Consider the following 26,191-nt stretch of genomic DNA (forward strand, 5'->3'; position numbering starts at 1 on the left):
TGTTTAAGAAAGGGAAATTCTAAGCCTTATTGATGAGCACATTCAAATGAAGGATAAACATCAATCAAATAAGCTTTGATCTTTGAAAAAAAAAAAGATTCAAAATAATAACTAAATTATTTATCAACAATAGATCAACTCCCAGCAACAAATTTATTAATTTCTTGCGTGAAAACCTTACGAGATACAATAAAGTTGCAGAGAAATTTAGGAAATATTATATCTAAGTAGATACTTAAGAGAAAACCGTAAAAAAATTATAATTTTTAACGATGATAGAAAATGACAAGATTTTTCATTAATTTGCTGTCTGTGCATAAAATGAAATTTATTATTTCTCTCGGCTATCCTCGTACCAATCATCTTCGATACCTCCCAAAAATGTCTACAAACATTTAAATAGACACTACATATTTACAACAGATTTAAAACTCACTACTTATATCACAAATGCTTAATGAAAAGCAAAAGAATATATACACTGCATTCCTTTCGTGCAAATTATAAAAAACAAAATCACTCAAGGATAATACACAGGGACTCCCAGAAGATTGTATTTCCTATCCCTTAGAATATACACTTAGATACGGCATTTTAAATATAAACATAGAGGTAATTCTTTGGGAAAAATATATGTATGTTGCTACATTAAACAGCAGTCTTTCATCATAAAACATCATGACAATATGAAAAAACCATGGAACATATAAAATAAATATTGCCAAAAATGGACAGGAAGACTAAATTTGAGCCAAATCTTAAACAAATATAAATAGCATATCTTAATATAAATCGGGCTTACAGTGGGCCAGTATCACTAGCCAATATTCGATGATTATTAATTGCATGCAGCTGCTCCACTCACTGCATCTCTAGACACTGGATTTGCAATTTGAAACCTTGAATGTCCTGCTGACCGTGGTACCTCCGAAAGCCCAATTTGTGACATGTGGAGTGGAGTTAGCATCAGCTCGAGAGCAGCATCCTTCAGATTGGCTCCCCTTAGATTAGCCTCTTGAAGGTCACTGCCCGAAAGGTCACAGTTCTGCAAGATTTAGTTGAAAAGACATTTTAAATTCTAAATAAAAATAATATCTGATGCAGTCTCAAGGTGTGTAAATTAAGATGGATTAAAAAGCATTTTTTCTGGTCACAACTAGAATGTAAAATTTGTGGAAGGTGGTACTTGTACCCAGTAAAATAATTTCAACTTGATTGGATTATGTCTTTAAGTTGCACTATTCAATCAAAATTCCAAATGTTTATGAAAAGAGTAAAAAATTATCAATTTCTCGGGTAGTATTCCAGATATTCAAGGAGTTATGTCATGGGAAACAATTACATAAATTACTTTATTATAACAAACAAATGTGCTTGAATTAATTAAAGTAATTTCCTTAGGACACACTTTCAAAATACACTGGATGAAGAGAAAAGGTATGTGCAGTAAGACAGATTGGAAAAATCGATTCTTTTCAAATCCAATGAAAAAAAGTTGTGGGACTGATCAAAAATAAGGCCTGAAAATTTTGAAATCTCTAGGTGTAACCCTGACCCTAAGTTCCCACATCTTTATAGCCCCTCGAGAGGCGTCTTCATAGAGCTTAGGCTCCTTACCTGTGTTCTCGGATCTAAAAATATTTCATTACTTCTCTAAAAGTTGATAACTTCAATTTGTTTAACGTCGACGAGGTGCCAAATAAGGGACTAGTCGTCTTACTACGCATCCATATTTACCAAACTAAAAAAGTACATATTGAGCTAAAATAGCTGGATTTTTCAGTAACGCTTTAAAATTAGCGACCGGCAATGAAAGTGTTAAGATATTCTGCTAGTATCGGATTCCTTTCTTCCACAGCTTAGGGTTTACACTACAGGCATTACCCGCAGTTATGAAGGGATATAACGCTATCGTGCTTTAAATTACAGTGAAACCTAGATTTTACATTCCCCCATTATACACTTTCCCCGATTTTGCACAGTTTTTATCAGGTCCCAAACAATACCGCCTTTAAAAAATGATACTCTATTTTACAATATCCTCAATTTTGCACTTTTTGTAAGTGGTCCATTCAAAAGTGTAAAATAGAGGTTTTACTGTAGTATAAACAACTTTCCGAGCACTTGAATGACTCGATTCCCAATCCATAATCACTGAAATTCTCTGCTTAAGCGATAAGCATATAATCCCTTCCTCTGGAGTTCCCGCAGAATGAAGTACACATAACCACCGGAACAAAGCTCCTTCTTACTCTTCATGTTCTGCATTCCTCGGGCACTTTTGTTTTGTTGGTTTGCCCTCCTGAACTACCACAGACCCAATCTCCACTATGTTTTTTTTAAATGTGAAGAGCGAAGACGAAGACAAATTAATAACCCCATTCTCGTACTGCTCTATTATTTTCATTTTCTCGCTTAGCCTGTTTTGCATTTTTTTGGCTATGGTGTCCACTTTGAAACGTTTTCTATTAAGACAACTCATGGGCATGCGTGTAGAAGGCCTGAGAAATTTGAATCCTCTGGGTGAACCCCTGACCCTAGCTCAAATGCAAATTAGTGGGGGAACGTCAAAATTCGAAAAAATTAATATTTTATGGTCATTCCCTATAAATTTTGTCGAGTAACTGTTCTACTAGGACCAAAAATTTTGTGTGTTTAGATGTATCTGCCACCATTTAGCCACAAAATGCCAAATTTGAGTCTGCGACCGCAAAATATTATTCCAATGCCCACACAGCATCGTGGATACAAGAGCGGCAGGCCGCTCTCATCCACTCCCTGCTCGCTTCCCCCTCCTACGCCTCAAATGCAGCAAAATTCATCCAGCATGTGGTGCTAGGAAGGCATTAATCTTTGATAATATAAATCGGAAGATGGTAGAAGGTAAACTAATTCGTGCACTTTGATTAGTCTATGACTTAAAACCATATAGTGGATACTGTCGTTAATTTCGGGGATGGACACTTCCACAGGGCTTCCAGAACAATGCTCATTTTTTTGAATGCACAGCCACATATAAAATCATAAACCCAGTTATAAAGAGTTGCAAACACAGGGGTAGATTTTCCATGATTTTTATTCAACTTAGCTCTGATTTCTTTCAGTGTTAACCAATTCAAAAACTAGTGTTTGATCACCGCACAAAACTCCCTTTTATCCATTTTTATAAACGAATGAAATTTTTTCACTATAATAGGGTGGTTTCCTATTATTTTTTATTGCCTAAATTGAAAGATGGATACTTCTGGAGTACATATTTCACGCTTTTAGATTTTTAAATGACGATATCTATTTTTCGCGATTAAATGAAAAGTGAAAATTTTCAAGCCCGTGAAAATGCAACGGCTAAGTATGAATGCTTGGAAAAGCCCGTGTGACGTCATTATGGTTCCTGCTGCCGCAAAGTGAAGTGACCTTGGGGCGAGGATGTGTGCGCTGCGATGCTGGCTGTCAGCAGGTAGCGCTTGGCTTAAATAAGGATTATTAACACCTTATCAAACGAAGAAAACTTTCCGACCTAAGGCAATTATAATAGGTGATTATTAAGAAATTATTCCCAGAGCCCTGTGCCTCATGCATGCATTGGTAATCTTAGGCGATGTAAAACTCCATTCTATTCATATAGAATCTAGGTCCCTGTAATGTCACGTGGAGTGGCATCGCATGGCCACCAATCTGGTCTTTTTCAAATGAGCTTAAGATTGACCATTAGCATTCATCTAAACTGGGATTTCTAAAACAAAATAATTTTTGATATTATGAATACACTAATGGTGGGAAACAAATCACAATCGATGCCTTTCATTTTCTTTGATGGAGGAAACTACCCTATTGGTAACAGCAATGGAACTAAGGGATGGATACACCTGAAACTCTAACAGCTGACTAGCCAAGAGTGCTGCATAATGGGAGAAATTAAATTTTGATGCAAAGAGTGCTATCTCTCGTAAAGGACTTATTGAATGACCCTCATAATTTATAATTGGTGGGGGCACTTATATTTCCACTCCAATTTCAAGTATAATTTACCTCAAGATTAGCTCCAGCAAGCACGGCAGCCCTCAGCACACAGTTTTGTAAATTGGCATTCTTCAAGGTAGCAACTCGCAAATTCACTCCAGCCATATTGCTTCCTTCAAGGTTGGCTCCCTTCAAGTTGACACCTAAATTTTTTAAACATCATTAATATTGCCCTCATACACAAATAGAACCTCTACCAAAACCACACTCAATAATTGTCCTGATATTTATGTTGTCACTAGCATTCTTTAATGAGTTTGTGAAAAAAAACTGGTATATAACCAGGAATTTAGAATGAATAATGAGATTTTAAAAATAACACATTCTCCCCCACTATTTAATGACTAATACAGCAGGATGGTGACATCGATCTTTTACAAATATTTTTCCTCAAATTTTTATCCCAATGAGGTCAACCCAAAAACTAGAACGAAGAGTATCACAAATATAACATAGTATGTACAGGATTTTTTTTAAGTTCATGTCTTAGGGTAGATATGGCTCTAATCCCAGATTAAAAGTCCATGAAAAATCACAACACTTATCATGAATGCCATCCTCGAAGAAGTCCCAAGTGGAGGCACTATGAGGGCTGAAAAGTCGTTGTCACCAAAAAATCATTGCATTAAAATGGAAAAAGGAATTTCAAATTACATTCTTATTGCATAAGAGGAGTGCACCACAGTGCAAACCTTGCACTGAAGCAAAATTTTTTGACTCAAGTTTTCTATACACACCAGAAACCAGACAGCCCTTAGTACCATCTTTGAGGCCCAGCCGTTTTGCCTAAGCTTATGGTTTCTTTAATAATGTTTTAACCCATTGGGGTAAAGAGTCAGTAATTCACCAGCCTATCTTGATTTTCCCTAAGGAAAAGAGCCAGTGAATCACTGGTGGCATTGTTGTTATGGGTAATATTGTTCATAACCAATGTATATTATGATTCACATGAATCACCACATTTTATTCTAAATAGTGTGCACTATCCTGAGACATAAAATGATATGTCATTGAAAATTTTATGAATTTAGTTCCATAAATTCCAAGAAAAATTAAGAGCCAATGGGTTGATTAGCTCAGGTGTCAAAGTGTTAAGTCCGATTGCAATGATATAAATATTTTACTTAATGGACAAAATCTTCAGTTCATACGAAATAAATTACCCTGGGCTGTTTACATGCCTACGATAAAAGCACGGAATGGAAACGGATTAGCGAGGACTCATGTGCCGATTCCCAAAATTTGGAACCGAAATTATTTTTGCCATAGGAGCTTTAAATCATTGCCAAGAGATTCAAAGGATCTGGTATAGGAAATAGCAATTTTTAATTGTGCTCGCATAGTACATAGTCCTTGAAGGTAACCCGCATTTAAGTTAAGCCATTCGTTTAAACAAATTTAAGTGATTGTGCGGAAGTGTGTCACAGTTTTGCTGATATGATATGAAATTTTGAATCATACAGAATTTTGGAGAGTCTGATGAAGAGATAATGAAGATTCTCTACGATTGGTCGCTAAGAAGAGGATTTCTACAATCAGCACGGTAATTCTGCTTTTACAAATTTTTTTACACTTAACTACTCGGCGGTGCTGAGTCCTCGTTTGCTAACCTAAGGTTGATTATCATTTTACCATTTGGTAATAATTGTGATTTTCGTACATGGCAATAGATGACGATGTTTTGATCGAACTACATTCCTATACATTAATTAAATATCGAAATATACATCACCAGATATCATGCAACGGCAGGTAACGTTGCTCTAGTTTTCCGTAAGTCGAAAGTCAATGTAAGGGCACCGAACTATGACAATGTTGCGCTTTCAACTTACATAACTAACATGGGAAAAGATGGAGGGGGTTTCACTACTATGTAAGTTCCCACACTTAAGACATAGCCTATTATATTATTAAAGCGACGAAGCCAGCCAAAGAGGATGAGGGAACTAACTCTCTCTCCCTCTGTCATCTTCCTCCCATTCCCCTCCCACTAATAACTGGGCCTAAGAAAAGAAAACATAAAATTGGAGTGCACGGAGCATACTCAAGGTCATAAATCACATAAATGCTTGGACGTAACTGGCTTTAGGTGTTGTAGATCTGACAGAAATTTTGTATTTATAGTTCAATGTACAGATAATGCAAAACACAATAGTTAATGCTTGCTGAGCGGAGCATTCCCCTCAAGAAATACCTTTCATAATACCGAGCATACACTGTGGAAGGAACTTATTGATCTCGCTAAATCCAACTTATTTTGCATGTAAAACATTGGCCGTTTGGCAATATAAAGACTATCACTAGCAAAAACACGATTCTCGTAAAATGCCGTACTCGCTAAACCGGGCTTCCACTGTATCTGCTAGAATGTTCTTACGATAATCGACATATTTTTATCATGATTCAAAGAAAAGCAGACCAAAATAAAATTTATGCACTATTCCTTTTTCATAGTATGATCAAACACAACAGATGAAAAGGTGAATTCTTAGTAATTCTATTCACTCAAATCAATGTAAACAAATGCATTTCTTACATTGATAACCTACTGTGCAAACTTTGCCTGAACTTCAGCTTCCACGAATAGTGGAGCTAGGTTCAGGAGGGTTTCCATTGATGGAGTTGGAGCAGTTCTCATTTCTCCTATTATGGCCATGTACACCATTCTTTGTAAGAGGTTGAATTTATTCCTAAAGTTACTTGTCGCCGCCCATGCATACTTTGGTATCAACCATTTGAAAAGTCTATTTCTAAATCTCTTTCACCAAATAACAACTTTAGTTCCTTACTTTCCATGTTAGCACGGCTACCAGCAGGATCCTCAAAATTACAGCTCCTCAAGCTGGCTCCTTCCAAGTTTGCACACAGCATTTTAACTCCCAAGAGCTGAGCCCCCTCCAGCTTAGCATGAGATAAGTCAGCACGCTCCAGACAGCACCAGCTTAAGTTGGCACCAACCATTCGACAACCATGGAGGCAGGCGTACTGAAAATGAGAGTTGAGACAATTTTGGGTCACAAAATGGATCAACAATACAATTTTGACTTATTGAAAGAAATTTTGTTTTGAAACTAACCTTGAAATTAATATTCCTCAAATCAAGACGAGAGAGATCAGCACCAGCTAAGTTTACCCCTTGGAAACGCAATTCTGTCGTGAAGGGCGTGGTAATTAAGGCATTGACAACATCTCTCCTGGTCAAGGGTACTTTATCTAAAGGACATTGACTACTGACAATGGCTGCTTCTAGCTGTGGAATAAGGGACTCTATTCCAAAGAACCTTGCTTCTTCTAAGATGCCTGAGAATAAAAAATTATATGCTTTAAATTAAGAGAATCATTGACTGCCCAAAACTGACTACTAATATTTTGATCAAGGGGAAGACCGAACTGGATATTAATGCTAATAACTGGACATCAAATGCTCCATATAGTAAATAACATCACTGAATCGAAACATTAATTCCCTTCAAACAATTCCCACCAAGGTGTCTGCACATTAGACAAAATGAGTGACATTAATTCGCTGATCTAAAAAAGCAGGTAGGAGCTCAAGCTGAAGATGCTATTATGTCGAAATGTCATTTGAATTAAGAGCAGTCTTGATACATTAAGGAGGCAAACAGATATTTTCTCAAGAGATGAATTGCGATTTTGAGAGGTGTATTTAAGGGTATCAGGCCACCCTCCAAATTTAAAGTACCTGCAAACCCCAAACTGGGAAGGGACAAGAGAAATTGGCAACAGTACAGCTTTATCGAATTAGTAATTTCTTTTTGCACTGGAAGCACTTTTACCCTCCCCTGGGATTGTTTAGAATGCAAAATAAGTTATGCATACTAGGTTTGGAGAAGATCCGACGAAAATTGGCGATTCGATAAAACTATACTGTCACCGATAAATTTAGATGTCATTTCTATAACAGCCCATGTCAATATAATTTCATACACCTAGAAGGAATTTCTTTCACTTATAACTCCATTCGAACAGCACTGATAAAAATCATGATGACACTGTTGAAACCAAATCTGATATGGCAATATGATGTCAGAACGGCTTTAACTGACTAACACTTACCTTCCGGGTTGATATTTTTATCAAATATTAACTGCCCATTGCGAAGGTAATTAAGTATTGGCTCAAAGTATGCTGGACTCCTGTCAATTAAATAGGCACCATTTGCATCCATATTGCTCGGTATCATATTATAACCGTTTTCTCCTTCAGCGAACATCCTTCAGAGACATAATGTATTATTGATAACTAAAAAAACAACGAGATCCAGCATGAAGGCAAATCTCAATTTCTTATTAGGTAATTCATACATACCTAGCCAGCATACTCATTGGTTCTTTGTTGGTTAACGTTGCCCTTGAGGTGGTAAATAATTTTCCTCCTACATTCAGAGTAACCCAATCCTCATTATGGCGGGATCTTGGCAGTGAATGAGTCGCATAAGAATAAATAGATTTGCCACTACATGAATTCTGAGCATGGGAATTCGTTGAAGAGTTGTATCTTGAATTCAGAAATTCTTCTCCCTCCGAAGCATATAGAATATCGTCATCCCTGAAAAAGTAATAATTACATTCACCTCACACAGGAGTAGATACGACGTTCCATTAAACTGTAATTTCTACAACTCCCTGTCACCTTATTAGTTTGATGTCATCAATTTCTCCGCCTTGAGAAGTAAACAAACGTTTAGCTTCGATTCCAAATTTGAAACTAGCTGCATTCAATAATTCTTCCAATGAATGAGTGACGAGCACAACCTGATAAGGAAAGAGTTCATGAAATAACCAGAGACACAATCGATAAGCTCAACAAATTAGGAGACTTACCTTCCCGTCTACTTCAGTGCCATTCTTAAATAAAATTACACGCTTCATAATCCTATGGCTTCTGACGGTTTAAGGATTAAGGGACAATTCTACCAAAAACTTAACAACTTTTTATCTTAGTTTACACGAGAATTGACATGATTCTTCAGTCTTCGTATCCAAAATAATGACAGCTTCAAGAATTTTATATTTACTATAAAACTTTGACTCAAGTATATAAGATACTGGTGTTTCCATTCAGGTATACTGTAATTGCACCTTTACAAAACATATTAAGATGTATTCGGCCAAAATACGTGACCCTCACAATAAATCACCAAAACACTCCTGAGAAATCATGGAAACAAACACGCAATGTAATGTTTTATTTTTATTGACAAACATACTCAATGCAAAATTATAAGGCATTACTAATTCAATTTATGTTTTTAAAAACGTAAAAATAAAAATTACATTTTAATTTTAAAATTGTATACAGATAGTACGCACCAATTTATATCATTAATTTTCTTATTAATCGCATTGACAACCGGATCTTAGTCAAGTTCAAGTTAGTGATGTTCGTGATTCTCCGCCATGGCGTAAAGTTTGTTTATGGTGTTCACGTGGTGCTATTCACTTAATTTCGACTAGAACTATGGTAAGAAGTGGGCTTAATCCGGTTACGTCGAGGAAATTAGTTTATCATTCTAATTTGTTATTAATCATAAATTTAATTGTTACAGTCTCATCTTTATGTGCTTTTTGAGCATGCGGCCGGTTATGCGCTGTTTAAAGTTAAAGAGTTCGAAGAAGCTGGGGTATTGCTTCCACAAGTCGAAGAGTCGGTGACGGACGTGAGCCGGTTTAATTCGGTTGTGAAGTTGATTGGATTTTCCCCTTTTAAAACTGCCGCTGTAGCGTTGGAAAATGCCAATTGCATTTCTGAAGGTAATTTTATTTTCAATCGTATTGACACGATCACATATATTTGTTGCGGCAATCTCTTATTGAGTTTTATTATTAGGTGTTTTACCTGGTGAGTTGTCTCTGTTTCTGGAGACATATCTACCTCAGACAACGAAGAAGGTTAAGATCATTCTAGGGGTAATCGAACCGAAACTTGGAAGTGCCATCCAAGAAGTGCTTCCCATAACATGTCAGCATGGTGGCGCAGTGCCGGAAATCGTTAGAGGTACGTTTGTGAGTCTTCTTCAGTATGCCGCGTACGTTTTCGTACTCTGTAGACTGTGTTACTTCACTTTGATCTGTTGTGACTTCTAGGAAATGCAAACCTATCTTTTCTGTTTATGAGTCGTTTTATATACACTCATGCCAGTTACTTGTTTATTTCAGGAATTCGCATGCATTTTCATCATCTAGTGAAAGGCTTTACAGCTAAAACTTCTGACACCGCACAGCTCGGTTTGGGGCACAGCTATTCTCGTGCTAAGGTGAAATTCAATGTTAACAGGGCAGACAACATGATTATACAAAGCATTGCCCTTTTAGATCAGTTGGACAAGGACATCAATACGTTTGCAATGCGAATAAGGTAGTTGGTACTTTTACTTCTTTCCTTCTTAAAGTTTATGCGAGAATGAGTCCGAACTGTGGGCGATATGTGTTATCCAAATTTAATTTTTTGCAAGTAAACTGGTTTATACATCAATCGGAAATAGTTTGTGTACTATTAATTTCAGCCACCATCAAATACCCCATGTTTGTGAATAACTGTGTCATCGGCCTATTTTGGCCAATATTAATTTCTAAATGAGGAATATCATGCCGATAGAATGAAATATTTCCTGTAAATGTGTTTGTATTTTATAAATTATAATGTGCATGCATTAAATTAATGTTCTATGTTGGTTATTTCAGGGAGTGGTATTCTTACCATTTTCCAGAACTTGTAAAAATAGTTCCAGAAAATTACCAATTCGCAAATGCTGCCAAATTGATTGGTAATCGAAAGGAGCTCACAGAAGAGCATTTGGAAGCTTTAGAGGAGGTTGTACAAGATGAAAGCAAAGCTAGGGCTATACTTTCTGCCGCAAAATCTTCAATGGGGATGGACATATCACCTATGGATCTTATAAATGTGAAGGTATACTTAATATGCAGTGAAATCGTAAATATAGAGTCCGGAATGTCTTCAGGTTTCGAATTTTTCCATAATTTCATCACATTCTTCTATGGTATTATTTTGTTTTCCAGGTATTTGCTGGTAGGGTTGTCGCCCTTGCTGATTATAGGCGGCAATTAGCCGAGTACTTGAGGGAGAAAATGGTCAATGTTGCACCTTCCTTGGCAACATTGGTGGGAGAGCAAGTTGGTGCCCGATTAATTGCTCATGCAGGGTCGCTGACAAACCTGGCAAAGTACCCTGCTTCCACTGTGCAAATTCTTGGTGCAGAAAAGGCTCTCTTTAGGTAGGATAACGCTCAATATTTTATGCTGTCAATGGCTACCCTCTCGTTGTGTGTCATAATGTTTTTTATCAATGCTGTTTGAATGGATTAATGGGATTAAAAGTGAAAGAAATTTCTCCTAGGTGTATGAAATCATAATGACATGGGCTGTTTTAATGAATAACATCTAAATTTCTCTTGCCCTCTTCCCAGTTTGGGGTTTGCAGGTACTTTAAATTTGGCGGGTGGCCTGATACCTCTAAATATACACCCCTCGAAATCGAAATTCATCTCTTGAGGAAATATCTGTTTGCCTCCTTAATTTATCAAGACTGCTCTTTATTCAAAAGACATCTCAACATAGTGACATCTTCACAGAGCTCCTACCTGCTCATTCATATCAGCGAATGTCACTCATGTTGACTAATGTGCACACACGCATTGGGATGGTCCAGCTGACCACCTTTGTTATATTCAGCCTTTGTGTGGTCTACTATTATGTTAACCACTGTTGTGATTAATCTATGAATTGTAGAGAATGCCTGTGATGCAATCTTACATGATATATACTATGAATAGGAGTGTGACTCTCACCGTTCCATTTATGATGGCCCTAATTAGCAGGTGCAGGCGGCTGAACCTGCGATTAATTTTATTATTCAATTAATATTCAGGCCTATTACATATTAGGTATAAAGTGTCTATCATCATTAATTTGCAGTGGCATTTATGGAGTGTGCATCAAAGTAGGGCTCAGATGTTAGGGACCCTACATTGAAAAAGTCCAATTTCAACATTGTAAATTCTCAGCATCCTCAGCTTTGTTATAAGAGGGTTAACGCTGTATTGGAGTAATGCATTTAGTCCATCTTGTCTGTGGCTCATGGCCAGATCGCGGTTATATGTTTTCATTGTTCTTTAAATTTCGTTTTTTCTTTTTGCAGAGCTCTCAAAACCCGAGGGAATACTCCAAAGTATGGTTTACTTTACCATTCCACATTTATTGGAAGGGCTGGTTCCAAAAATAAAGGCAGAATATCTCGTTATTTGGCAAACAAGTGTTCAATTGCTTCGAGAATAGACTGCTTTGCTGGTGGGTGATGCTTGTTTTCTCGCACTGGAAATCTTCCATCGCATTTCTCTATAGCATGTTATAAAACTTATTTCAGAAACTCCAAGTTCGGTATATGGAGAGAAATTAAAGCAGCAGGTTGAAGATCGGCTGAAATTTTATGAATCTGGGGAGATTCCTAAGAAGAATATTGATGTGATGATGGAAGCTGTGGAAGAAGCCATTCAACTGGTAAGTAAAAATTTCATGTACCAAACATTTCCAAAGTCTTGTGGTGTAGTAATGGGATTTATCTTGGGATATACTTCTACCGATTGCATGACTCTTTTGTGTTATGTTATTTGAAACTCTGCTTCAAGTCTGCAAAATCTTCATAGGTATAGCTAACCGTTAAGACTGGTAAATTATGTAATTGATTCTGATAAGTTTATGCCATGATAATATTTCATCCACTAATACTTAAGATTAAGATATACCATTGATGAGTCATTTCCAAATCACAATATTCGATTCCATCGATTCTCAGGCACAGAGTTGAGAATTGATAGCCTGAAGTCGATTCTGATTGAGATAAATATGGCTACAAGCAGTGGCGGCGCGTGCGTATAAGCATGTTAGCAAGTGCACACCCAAAGATGAATAAATTATAAAAGAAAACTATTCCTTTGCAACGCGAAGGATAAAAGTACTGTCTGCATATGCAAGAAACATGAGCCTCCGAACGCTACAGCTATCTCCTTTTCGAATTCACCGCTCTACAAGTGTGCGATCCCGTGGCATCATCCCGGGTGCATTTTCGGTCTGTGCGATCGCTTAAGGGAGCTCTGGCGGGATGAGGTAAGCGGGTGTATGTGCTGTTCAAAGGGGCGATGGGAGCAGACTCAAAACCATGCGAATGCGCACGCGCATGTTTTTGGTGACTGACTAGCAGGTAGTGTAGTGGTGTAGCCGCCACCTACACTACCTGCGCCCAGGATCCTAGTCCGTCTACAGAGCCATCTGTATCGCAGTTTTCTACACTACTTCCTCATAGGGTGTAAGGAAAAGAGAATGAATTTCAACTACCGTCACTTGTAAAGGTGTGTTGAGAATAATTATTTTCATACATGCTAATACAGTCGGATCCGGATTTAACGTCTTCGCATTTAACGTTTTTCCGCATTTAGCGTTTATTTTTTGGGGTCCCGATTCATTCCCTATTAGAACAATATAAAAATAATCCGTATTTAGTGTTTCCGCATTTTGCGTTTTTCTGCATTTATGGTCGTAAAAATTTTTCCCGCACAAGATTTTTTTGCCCGATTTAACGTTTTTTCATGACGGTTCGGGCAAATGATTATCCAAATCTTCGAATTTCTGCTCGTCAACAAGATGAGTCCCATAGAAGTTTACCAAGAGTCGATAGAATACCGGGGAACGCTTCTTCAACTGCTTTCTTCCGCGAATGCAGCGCTGGGACCTTCAACTCGCTAGCTGGGTGATGTCTTCTCGTAATGTTTCGCTCCCTTTCTAGTCCAAACACCAGGCACTTTTTGGATCAGATCCGATCTAATGGAGCAAAGTCATCCCTTAATAACCTCAAACTACCTTATCCTTCACTTCTTGAACTTGACTTCGATGATACGTGACGACTGATGACACGAGTTATCCTCCGAGGGCCGCTACAATAATGGTTTTCTCGTTATGTTTTCAATTGATGGCTTATGCCCCTTTCAACTCTACTCCCAACGGGCAGTCGATTATTAGCCCAATATTTTTTCAGTTTGCTACTTTCTCTTTTCAAAAGAGGAGACACAATATCATTTGCGCAGTTCACCAGATGATTCTTTCTATAGATTTCAGTTTCCACGGAGGAACAGAAAAAGAACCGAGGAAGCGTTTCCCCTGTCATGATCGTGAAAGAGAGCATTCTTTCCCTACGGAACAACAATGTTTCACATCATAATTTAGATATCCCCGAGCCCATTTACCGACATGCGGTTGGTTGATATCGCTGTCGATTCAAAGATATTTATCTGGGGCTATTTTATGTCAAAAGGGAACGACAATCTGAGTTTTGACGAACTATCACGGTCCATGACTCTAAATAAATCGCTCATGCCGGAAAAAAATCACCGCATAATCACGGTAAAAAAAGATCGCGGATAGAGCGCGGAAAAATACGAAAATCCAGCAGGATTGCCCATGGTGGTTGACTTCGACATCATAACTCGGACGAAGTTGCCAAACTCTAGAGGCACTGACAATTTGTCAGAAGAAATCCAGTTCTGTTGAAGATTAAGCCTTTTCACTTAACAGAGTTTAGCAAATCGCTATTCAAGGTCCAACCAAATTTTATTAAAGGCTGCGGTGAAACAAGGTGAGTCGGCGTCAAGGTGATTAGCGCGCCGCGTAAGCAACTTCTCCCGGCTCCATTCGACCTGCATGAGGCCGCGGATCACGCTACAATCTGGTGTTATCATTTAGTTGAATCAACATCGACTTGTAGGCATACTAGAAATAAGATTCTGCTTTTTTGGATGACCTCGAAATCCAAAATGTGCGCACAGGAGGCTTTTTAAAGGCTCATAAATCCCTCGTTTCGCGGAGGCTACAGAAAACTAGTTTTAAAGTATACCGGGATTTAAGTTTTAAAGGATCCGGGTGCGAATCCCGGTCAAGGCGAATGATTTTTTCTCTGTGGATCTTTCGCACGCTACAGAAAACGTTAAGTTGACAAAATTCCAATAAACCTCCCTTTTACTAGTCATTCGGTAGTTTGGAATTCAGGATTAGCAATCTTCCGTTGTCATTTTATTTCACTCATCTTTATTGTTGCAATGACGATTTTTTTAGGACATGCTTACACATTTTCTTATTACATTAGAAATGCTATAGTCACCTACATGTCACTTTTATAGAACAAATTTTAAAATTTCATTGAGACGACTGAAATATGAGTAAAAATGGAATCACTAACGTCCATAATAATATTCCGTGGGAATACTTTTAAGTTGATGTACATTATAATTTTCTTAAAATATTTCATTAAAGCAATTGTCATCCTCTCATTACCTACTTATTTCTACTACCCATTTTTTTAGCTGATTCCTGAAAAGTATTATCCAACCCTCACTGGGCAGAGAAAATTTAATCAATGAATTTTTTGCTGCATGCAGCACCTATTAGTTGCTTAAAATAATATATTTTATTCATAAAAAGCCATTCCATTCATTACAGACCCTAAAACCTGAAAAAAATGGCATGTCCTCATTTAGTGTTTGTCCGCATTTAGTGTTTGTCCGCATTTAGTGTTTTAAATTGTGTCCCCCCTGAAAAACCTTAAATCAGGATTCCACTGTATTATTTCTGTTCATGCAATTTTAAGGGTAGAGTGTACCAGTGATATGTTTTGCTTGCTATGTATTCTATTACGACGAAATATGACGCTCGGGGATTAGGATTAACATAATATAATTAAATCATCCTATATCTGCTCTAATGCACACCCTAGATAAATTACCACCAGCCGCCACTGGCTACAAGTTACTATAAGCTTGGGATATAAAGGCCACCACACACTTGAGTCATTTTGCTGTGTATGTTACATACATATTAAGTTAACTATTTATTATTAAAATTAAAAAGAAGAACTTTGTGCTTTCACATAAATATTTATTCACAAATTTATGCCCATGGTTTTAACGTTAGACGTCATCATCAGGTGAACTCTACAGAGGTCCATCACATTCTTTTATACCAGGCTATGAGGGGGGGGGAGGAAGGTAACTAGGTTGAACGGATAATGGAACGGCACCTATACACCCCACTCCTTACTTCTCTTGGGATGGGATCTTTTGTGAAAGAAGAAGAAAGGAGTGGGGTGTATAGGTTAAAATGTGAATGTTGTATAGTAATGTATGTTGGGCAAGCAGGACGACAATTTCAAGAACGGGTGAAAGAACACCAAGCCTGCATGAGAAATAAAAAGACTACTTCTCAATTTGCTAAACATTTGCTAGATAACAGTCTTCAAAGTGATTTTGTTTTTGAAGTGCTTCATTTTGAACCTAAAGGACCTAGATTAGATGCTTTGGAACAGATGGAAATTTTGCAGCATGTACATTCCAGTGACAATATTGTAAACGAATTATTATATGACTCTCACTTCCCTCTTTTAAGCCTCCCACCCCTAAATTCCTGGGCTAATGACATGACGTACCTGCCTAAGGGAGCCTCCTCCCCCTAACTTTTTTCTACCGTATGACCAAGTTCTTTCCCCCTCCCTCTTCTCTTTTAACCAATCCGTTCAACCTAGTTACCTCCCTCCCTCCCTCCCCCTCATAGCCTGGTATGAAAGGATGTGATGGACCTCTGTAGAGTTCACCTGATGATGACGTCTAATGTTGAAACCATGGTCGTAAATTTGTGGATAAATATTAATGTGAAAGCAGAAAGTTCTTCTTTTTAATTTTAATAATGAATTGCTTTCACCAAGTTACAATCAATTTTAACTATTTATGTCGGAAGCAGTTGAGTATTTTATTAAAACTGAGGATATATCACTACAGTAAACTCTCAATTATATGAAGTCAGCGAGACCGGAAAGTAGGCACTTAGTAATATAGAATTTCGTAATTCCAAACCTTAAATAATAAGTCACAAAAAAATGTTTGCTTTTGTTCCCACCACCATTTTTCTGTCTTTATTGGCCTTGTTTAAAGTTTTCGGTGGCTATTTAAGATTTAATTTTTTTTAATGCTCTTATTGAATTTATGCTGTGAATGATAGGTAAAAATCATGCAACCTTAAACTTCCCATTCTTTCAAGTTGAATATCAATGATCACAGAAATTTCCGTCCCTCTTAGAAAACATAATCAAGTAACATTGAAAATTTCTGTGTATGAATTTAATCTGAGAATTTTGTGGTCAGTAGCAAATACACGCATGCCTTGTATAGTGCAAGGGATGCGTTCCTTGGAGTCTTGCGCTAAACGAATTTGCGTTATACAAGAGCGTTTTAACGTTGGGAAGATAGGGATGCGTTCCTGGTAGCAAAGGTGTTGGGTATCGAATTTCCTCGAAGCCATAAATATTCCCATGAATAGCCATAGGAAACCTTATTTATATAAATGTTTATTGTTTCAAATATCTTTAAATATAGTAGGCATGCATTTAAAGACTTTTATTCACGTTTAAAAAAATTCGTACATGCTTTTGAAATTACCTCCTATTGTGCAGGTGGGCTAACATCTGCTATCTCAAGGGTTCGTAATGCATTGCCGGCAGTTGACGATTTTTCAAACCAGTCTAAAAACACTTAATGTGGCCCTTTTGTCACTCATCGAAATGACAGGCAAATGCTACTTTGAATGCCATTTCATAGCTAGCGGATTTTATGAATGATAAATCATTTGAATTTGAAGTCCTCCGAGGCATTAGCAGCTACGTGAAACAGTCTTTAAATGCCTTGAAACCTGACCCAGGTTTTCCTTCCCTGAAAATGAACGAGAATGCATTCTTTTCCAAAACAATATCGTCTCGTCAACACTAAAAACTAGTTGAGGAGGGAAAGGAGCCACTTTCAATCATAGCTTGGAGTTCATCAGAAAATGTTGCAATGACTGCGGTATCTACACTTGCAGACTCACCTGATATGGCCGCAATGAAAATACCTACTTGCTGTTTAAAATTCTGGAACCAACTGAAGCTTTCACTGAATGTATCGGAGCGATTACCACCCTCGTCTTTCTGTACAGATTCACAATGAATTTGACTCAATCTTTTCAAATATTTAGCAAATATGCTCATTTTTTAATTCCATGAACATAAAATAATGGATTTGAAAAAGTTGGTGTTTCGTTTAGTTTTCCCAGTACATACATTATTTGTGCTTCCTATCTTGGCTAAAATGATTAGGGTCAGATACGGAATTGGCAAGGCAGGTAGCCCAGCTGTATCTCTGGGTGAACGGAGTGGGAGAGCATGCTAATCCGCCAAGTCTTACGGGAGCAAGAACAGACTACAAACATGTCAAGAAATGACTAAACATGTGTCGTAGCCAATAAAATTAATGTGGATAACAAAGTTTTCCTCTTCCTTTCCCCGATAATGAAAAATACTTCTCCGGCCTCTCTCTAGTTGGAAAATTATCCCTGTTGCCAGTAGAGATGAACCATGCACTTCTATGGTCAGAGAGCATTCCAAGGGTGGTGTAAATAAGAGTGGGATGGGTGCTGCATGGTTGAGAAAGTGGGGGCAGGATTAAGAGAGGTGCAGTGGTTGGGAGGAAGAGGGGGGGGGGGGGGGTTAAGGGCCTTCAGCCTTGCCTGAGACTACATTTGGGGGCCATGTTTTTTACAACACACTCAAGGTCATCACCGGGAAATGCTAGGGAAGGGGAGAATTGCTAGTGGAGGGGGGTTTGGGATTTGTAAGTTGGGTGTCATGAAGATTAGCAAAAGGCTGTAGGAGAGAGTAAACATAGGTTTTGGAAAGAATCTCTCGGAATGGGGAAGGGGTAGGAGTGTTACAAGAAAGTTCATGATTAGAGTTGGAAGTGCCTCTTCATTACGAGTAGCCTGCATAATAAATTCGTGGTAAATAGAGCCAAATATTTAAAATACTCTTCCTCACTTTCATCTTTGACTTCACTGCTGAATGCATGTCTAGTCCCGGCCGCTGTTTATACTCCACTATTTGCTGCTTAGACACTCGCTAGGCATCGACTGAAGCCCTTCGCACACTCTCTTATGAATTTAGTTGAAGCCCATACCTTACGATTCAGTGCTTCCAGGACGAAAGATAGCCAGTCACTGCCTCCCTTGTGCATGGATAGCAAGGTAATTACGTGAACACTTAATGCACAGTATCGTCAAAACTCCGTTCAAATTGGCAATAGAGGAGCCATATGGGCTCGTGTGTAATGTATGATATCATCTGTGATGTCCTTACTTCATCTCCCCACTTAGTCGTTGACAACCACAGTATTTTTCCCGACCTTTCCCCCATTCGAAATGTAAAGTTATCTCTAAAATGAAACTTTAAAATGAAAAATATTTCCTCCATCACTGAGTGTCTTAATTCTCTTCCTTCCTCATATATCCAACTCTTGATTTAAAATTTATTGTCACAAGGCCGCATATTTCCCAGCAAGAATGTTGAAATTCAAGCGATTCTATGGACCTGCAGCATTTTCTTGGATATTAATGATTCAATTATGTAGGGTAAAGTGGGAGTGTAAGAAATACCCCACGCGACCTTCCTCGCATGTTCAACTACAAATTATTGTCGCCGCAACGTTTACGAGTATGCACGTAAATGGGGAAATTTTGGCAGCCACAGCCCTTTCCTTCCAAATTTGCTCTATCATTTAAGATTTCACACTTTGATGCACCACATTCAGAAGCCTTTTTTTGCTACTTTTGCCAGAATAACTAGTTTTTTTGGCAATTTTTTTGCCGTAGTTCATATAAACGAATGCCATTTGCTCCTGGGGACGGAGCCTGAAGTTCATAATTTCGAAAAATTTCGTATTATCAAAAAGCACCATGTATTTACCATAGGCATTTTGCTGGGACCACAATTTCACTTCGTATTATCGAAAACTTTGTAATATCCTGCTTCGTACAATTGAGAGTTTACTGTATCATACTTATTCGCTATTTTTAATAAATAAATTTTTGGCCCACTTAACTGTCTTTGTTATTTTATTCCATTTAATCATCTAATTTTAATGATCGCAATGCTACTGACAAATCAATATCCCATCCACTCATAGATATGAATAAGAATCGATGGAATCAGGATTGAGAATCAATTTGAAAGGATCGGAATTGGAATTAAAAAATTGGAACCAACTCATCTCTTGTATTTACTAAGCATATTTAACCCTTCCATGCCGTATGTGTTGGCTATAGAGGATGAGCATTTGTCAAAATGTAAGCCATAGTTGATGCAGGGGAAGGGAAGTGACCACTGAGAAAGTATTGATTCAGGTCCTGCCTGAGACCCAGCTTAGCATTGTGCCTCTTCTTGGCAATTGGACCCAATTCTCCTGCTCATTTATGATCCTCTAAGCAGGAGTCCGTGGTGAACTGGTTAAATTGTCAATGATTTTTTGGGAAAAAAAGGTCACAAATTTTCCAAAATAGGGTAGTTTCCTTCATCAAAGAAAACAAAAGGCATTGATGATGATTCGTTACCCACCATTAGTGTATTAATAGTACACAAATTATTTAGTTTTTGAAATACCGGTTTAGACGAATGGCAAGGGTCAAATTTTATCCTCATTTGAAAAAGGCCAGATTGGCGCCCATGCGATTCCACTCCACGTGACGTCACAGGGACCTAGTTTCTACACGAGAGGATAGGAGTTATGCATCGTCAGAGGCTACCAATGCATGCATGAGGCACAGAGCTCAGGGAAACATGTCTTAATAATCACCTATTAAAACTGGCTAAGGTCGGAAAGTTTTCTTCGATTGATAAGGTATTAATAAACCTTTTTTAAGCCATGCGCTACCAGACAGGAAGGTACTCAGCTACCCGTTAGCATCCTGCGTCCTATCAGCGCTCAGAGCCTCGATCAAGGTCACCTACCAGGCGGGAGGGGGAACCAGAAATGCGTCGTACGGACTTTTTCCCTTCATTCCTACTTACGCGTCGCGTTTTCGCGCGCTTGAAATTTTTCACTTTTCATTTGATCGCGAAAAATAGATATCGTCATTTAAAAATCTAAAAGCGTGAAATACGTACTCCAGGAGTAATAATCTTTCGATTTAGGCAATAAAAAAATAATAGGAAACCACCCTATTGGGAATGAATAATTTTTTTCTGTATGCAAGCAGTTTTTAACCCTTTCCTGCCAGTGACTACAAACGTTTTCTGTGCTACCAGTAGCTTCAGAATATTTTAAACCTCTCTGTGCGGAGCTCTTTTTTGGGGTGGAGTTACCCTGGTATTTTCGTCCCTCAGATTTGGGACCCAACTAAAAGGGGCGCCCATCCCTTACCCTGGCCACTGGTCTAGACACACTAACCCTGTCTTAACGTGAATCCTCAGTCTGCATTACCAGTGTTTTTTAACCAAACATAGTATTTTATTTTTGATAACGTACTCGTCTAAAAGAATTACTAACATTTTTTTAATCATTGTGGACTTTAAAACAGATTTCTAGTGTTAATAATAACAAAGTTATGTAGTAGATAAAAGGCTGTAAGTCCAGAAGTCCATTATTTTTAACACTAAAATTTCATTTAAAAATTGCTTGCGCACCAAGAAAAAGGAAAAATTCATTTCAAAGTATAAAAAAATTGTGGTATGCAACAAAACATATCATCGAAAAAACTGTTGACAATGTAACCACTTCCCAATAGATTCCTTCCGTGAGGATGATCATAAATTAGTGGGAGGGTCGTGCTTTATTGCATGGGGAGTGGCCCTAAGGATCCGCTAAGCTGGGTCTCAGGCTGGGCCTGAATGCATCAGACAATTGCTACTGCAGTGATTACTTCCCTTCCTACGTGTTGGCCAAAGCCGATGCCTGGTGGTTTGCATTGAAAAATTTTGCAACAGCTATACCCAATGTCAGATGTTCTACATTTGAAAATGCCCGTCGGCTCCACCAGATGTCCGGTGCGAAACTGTTAAATAAAATTTTAGTGTTATTTATAACTGGCTTCTGGTGTAAAGGTCGTAGTACCTAGTGCTCACTAACGTGTATGGTTGCTTGGGTTCTCCGCCCCTTACTTCTAACATAGGACGACAACTGACAGCTTGATTTTTGTATGATGTTGTACCATTGTACTTAGAGCGATGTCTTCCACCTTTACTGTATCATGCAGTGTTTTATATTTTAACTGTTTTATTTTAATACAATAGTAATTAGAGGTTGTTAATTTATGGAATTATTTCAGACTTGTGAAATTCTAACATATTAATTGAGTAAAAGATTTAAAATACGATTCTAGTATTTTTGAAAAATTGCTTAGGAGTTTAAATTTATTATTTTATGTTCTGAGATTTGATCTATTTTAGTTGTTTTGCAAAAGATTTGGAGTAAAGTATTGTTGATTGAGGGACTTTTCACTTCAGGCCAAGTCTGCTAAGAAAAAGAAGAAGAAGGATAAAAAGAGGAAAAGAGAGGACGGTGAAGTGAATGGAGATGCAGATGTATCACTTGTTGGAAATGGTAAGCGTGCCTGCTCATTGGCCATTATTTTTTTGTAAAATCTTTTGCTATGGTGTGTTTAATGAGATGCTTGTACAGTAGAACTTCTTCAGTATGTTTTTGAAGGGACCAAGAAAAAATGTACGTGCTAACCAGGGAAGTCAGTAATAGCAATTGGGGTAATTGCAATCTGTGGAAAAGTTATCATAATTACGTACGAAGTCTGTCCGAAGTTCTTGTAGGATCGCCTTCCCGAACTCTTTTCACATTTAAAATCAAGAAAATTAGTGGTTGGAAGGAAATTACTTAGCTTTTCTACAAAAAACACACACTTTATTGCCGACTAGTTTCGGTTACACTGTACCATTTTCAAGACTAGTGATACACATAAGAATTTGCCGGTATATATACTCTGTGGTAAATTAGCACTAAACTGCCAAAAAAACTACCATGAAAATTAAAATCACTGTTTTCATAGATTTCCCAGAGGATATTACATAAAAACATCGTCATTCTCCTGTGATCTGTCGTATATGTATTAAGAGGACAAGTTAAGCTAAGTCATTTCTTCTTTCTCTCAGATTACTCGTAGAAAAGGGCGAAAACCTTGGCCTAAGTCAATTGGTTGTTCTAAAAAATCATAAAAATTGGTCAACATTTTCTTTACCATAAATCCTCGCAACAGTGATACACACTCTCGGATTGATCCCATGTCGATGAATATATCGATATTGATGTGATGATTAATAAGACATTTAAGGATTATTATTAGCAGATTTTTATATTCTTCAGTTTAAATTCTCTTAAAATATTTGTCCAATGTTCTCTGCTTTCTATTTCTTGTACCGGGATCAAGTATTTTTGCATTAAGTTTTGCGTGGAGATCCATAGCATTGTCTGCTCCCGCAACGTGAAAAAAGAGATGTGGGATTAATGTAAGAAGATCAATGGCTGATAATGATAAAATAAATAATGAATTCGGAGGTAAACACACTCACAATATACTAGGAAACGACTTGCTGGTTGCTTTGTGGCAAATAATTGAGCGTACTACCCAGGAAGGCGCCACTGTTTTAAGCGTACTAACCAAATAGTTTTACCTGTATTTTGCTCGGATGGTACCAGGACCGAGGGAAATCACTGTACTAAGGAGGAAAATGTGCTAAGGAGGAGCATACTAACCAAGTTCCACAGTATAAGTAACTTCATTTAATTATATTTGCCAATTTGGGGCCAATATTTGCCTTGGGGACAGTATTAATTGATGTTGAATTGTGTTTGGTTGTTAATTTTGCGCTCCCCTCCCCCCCGAGTTCACCCCTTAATCTTCAGATTTCAAAGGGATGATGCCAAGAATTCTAAGTGCATGCTTAATGTAATGCTCTTGTTTTCGTTATCTTTGCAAACTAAATTAAAGCATAAAATTTCAGCAAAATATGAACTTTTTTTAAGCTTTGGCTACCCCCAAAACTACCCAACTGTTATAATAATTCAGATGTTCAAATTTGTTTAAATATTGATCACCTTTTTTTAATAGTCTTAATTAGGATACCCGGAGCCATAATTTTCTGTCACCTATTGGTGCCACAACAGCAGGAAATAATAAGTAGTTTTAGCATTTTTTTGCATCTCATTATTATTCATAAACTAATTGTGAGGATGATCATTACAGTGATTATTTACGTGGAGAAAACTATTTTTACTGGCTAAAATATGATAGAACCTAATGGGTCAGCTACGGAGCTTCAAAATATTAGAGTGATGGATATATTAGGAGATATAAAGTAGTTGGGAGAGACTGAAACATTGGCTCTGCATAAAATCAAGGGTTGTTGAAGATCTAGGTTATTTCCATAGGTGGGAAGGTAATCAACCCGTTCAATGTTTGCATTGCTGCAATTGGTGTAAGCACTACACAAATAAATCCTGTGGTCGTTGGACATTTGTTATTATTTCTTGTTTTTTTTTCCTTAGGTGATGCTGTTGAGACTCCCCCAAAAAAGAAGAAAAAGAAGAGTAAATCTGTAACAGAAGATTAACGCAGTGAATCCATTTTCATCTTATGTTTATGCTCATCTTTTTCTTTTGAATCATTGGTATATTCAGAAAGTTTTATTTTGATTAGAGTTTTAATGAAATATACAACTACAAATGTAACAATTTCTTTTTCTCTGTGTACCCATGACCCAGAAATGTCACTTTTTTTCTGTGCAGGAGGACCTGGACATTTAGGCAGGTCAGAAGTCGTCTGGTGTCCCTGGGAAATTGAATTCAAATGAAGGACTTGATTGGCCCAATAAATGAGTTAGTAGCTCTAGGAAAGTTATTCTCTTAACAAGGTATTCCATATGAAGGTTTTATGAAACATGCATCTGTAGAAAATAGAAGTGGGAATATAGATCATGAAGGTTTACAAGAATTGCCATGAGAAAAAATTCCCCTGGACCGGGAATCGAACCACGGACCTTTGGCTTTCCGGGCCAATGTGCAGACCACTACGCTATCCAGGTTCTATAATTCCCATGGCAATTGTTGTATATTTCACTGCCGTTCACTCAGCAGGGTTAGAGATATTACACGTAAAGGTAGTTCCATCATTTTTCATTAGATTTTATTTTGAAAACTGAGGTCAATGATGTTGAATCTTTTATCCAGACACTATATGACTTAAATTCTGCATAAATTGTGAAATTTGGCAGTTGATTTCATAATCAGTAAATGAATCATCTCTACAATAGTAATAATATGTCTTTATTTGGGCAAGGTTGAGCCTATTCCACCTGACCCCTTGATAGCGTCAATGCAAACAAATTTAAAAATGGTAGATAAAGGTTTACTATGCAAAAGATATACAATATACACTATTTGTGAAATGTCAAATAAAATGAATAAGTGTATGTGAAAATTTTGTGTAAAAAGGGATTCTATGTGTTGGAAAAAAACATGAGGATAAGGGTCCTTAGGGTTATCCTTCAGCAAAAAAACAGACTACAGGAAAACGCCCACACAAGAAGGGGGGCATGAAAAACTTGCAAAGACCTACTGATTGTGAGTGAAAGCTAATGTCATGTTACATGTGAAATACAACATAGTTAATGAGGTACAAAGTATACACAAATATACACATGCACTTACGACATAAAATATAACATATATACAATAAAACCTCTCTAGAATCCATCCTCTTACAGCACCACTAGGCGGAATTGATCCTTGACCCTAATACAGTAAAACCTCTGTGTAGTGAACCTCTTTACATCATAAACCTCCTTACTTCATACCACCCCTACAGTCCCGTCAGATTCACATGTAAAATTATAGGCAAACCTCTTTATATCGTAAAACCTCCACTTATACCAAGGAGATACCCCCCAGACAGCCTAACTACCTCCACAAATTGTACCGAGACAATTAATTCCATTACCATTAATTAACGAGACCATTAATTCAGCCTCGATTTCATACATGATGATAATAATAATAATGGAATGACATTTTCAGCAATAAATGTTTCACTTATGCACCTTTAATATGCTGTAATTTTCACGTTAATCATTAGTTGTGGCCATTTTTTCCATATGAGAGCATACTAACAGTAAATAAGAAAAAAGGTATCCATCTATCCCAATCATTTTAAATGACTGTTGAATTAAAAGAGATCACATCATTTTCTCTCAAATTACGGTAAAAAAAACCATACGATAGCGCTCACTC

The 26,191-nt window shown here is 37.4% G+C and overlaps 2 protein-coding genes across 2 annotated transcripts; one reads left to right on the forward strand and one right to left on the reverse strand.

Annotated features, from left to right (window-relative positions):
* Nucleotides 1-302: 302 nt before the first annotated feature.
* On the reverse strand, nucleotides 303-9,209 carry LOC124154560 (BTB/POZ domain-containing protein KCTD9). Its single transcript, XM_046528372.1, has 8 exons — nucleotides 8,865-9,209; nucleotides 8,674-8,795; nucleotides 8,350-8,589; nucleotides 8,098-8,255; nucleotides 7,097-7,320; nucleotides 6,810-7,005; nucleotides 4,030-4,163; nucleotides 303-1,045 (listed from the first exon to the last, which is right to left on the reverse strand). Exons 1-8 carry the CDS (start codon nucleotides 8,910-8,912, stop codon nucleotides 839-841), a joined length of 1,329 nt encoding a protein of 442 aa, XP_046384328.1. The 5' UTR covers nucleotides 8,913-9,209; the 3' UTR covers nucleotides 303-838.
* Nucleotides 9,210-9,397: 188 nt separating this feature from the next.
* LOC124154561 (nucleolar protein 56) lies at nucleotides 9,398-24,634 on the forward strand. The gene is made up of 10 exons (XM_046528373.1): nucleotides 9,398-9,504; nucleotides 9,590-9,794; nucleotides 9,871-10,038; nucleotides 10,200-10,398; nucleotides 10,725-10,950; nucleotides 11,061-11,275; nucleotides 12,199-12,347; nucleotides 12,424-12,557; nucleotides 22,402-22,498; nucleotides 24,452-24,634. The coding sequence occupies exons 1-10, from the start codon at nucleotides 9,502-9,504 to the stop codon at nucleotides 24,514-24,516; spliced, it is 1,461 nt and encodes a 486-aa protein (XP_046384329.1). The 5' UTR covers nucleotides 9,398-9,501; the 3' UTR covers nucleotides 24,517-24,634.
* Nucleotides 24,635-26,191: the final 1,557 nt, after the last annotated feature.

The sequence above is a fragment of the Ischnura elegans genome, chromosome 2, assembly GCF_921293095.1.
Source record: "Ischnura elegans chromosome 2, ioIscEleg1.1, whole genome shotgun sequence".
Classification (NCBI taxonomy): domain Eukaryota; kingdom Metazoa; phylum Arthropoda; class Insecta; order Odonata; family Coenagrionidae; genus Ischnura; species Ischnura elegans.

Coding starts and splice junctions, on each gene's coding strand:
- LOC124154561 (XM_046528373.1), top strand. Junction 11,276..12,198: donor GCAGAAAAGGCTCTCTTTAG/GTAGGATAACGC, acceptor TTCTTTTTGCAG/AGCTCTCAAAACCCGAGGGA. Junction 22,499..24,451: donor TGTATCACTTGTTGGAAATG/GTAAGCGTGCCT, acceptor TTTTTTCCTTAG/GTGATGCTGTTGAGACTCCC.
- LOC124154560 (XM_046528372.1), bottom strand. CDS start 8,912: ATGAAGCGTGTAATTTTATTTAAGAATGGCACTGAAGTAGACGGGAAG. Junction 8,256..8,349: donor CCAATGAGTATGCTGGCTAG/GTATGTATGAAT, acceptor ATGTCTCTGAAG/GATGTTCGCTGAAGGAGAAA. Junction 7,321..8,097: donor TAAAAATATCAACCCGGAAG/GTAAGTGTTAGT, acceptor TTTTATTCTCAG/GCATCTTAGAAGAAGCAAGG.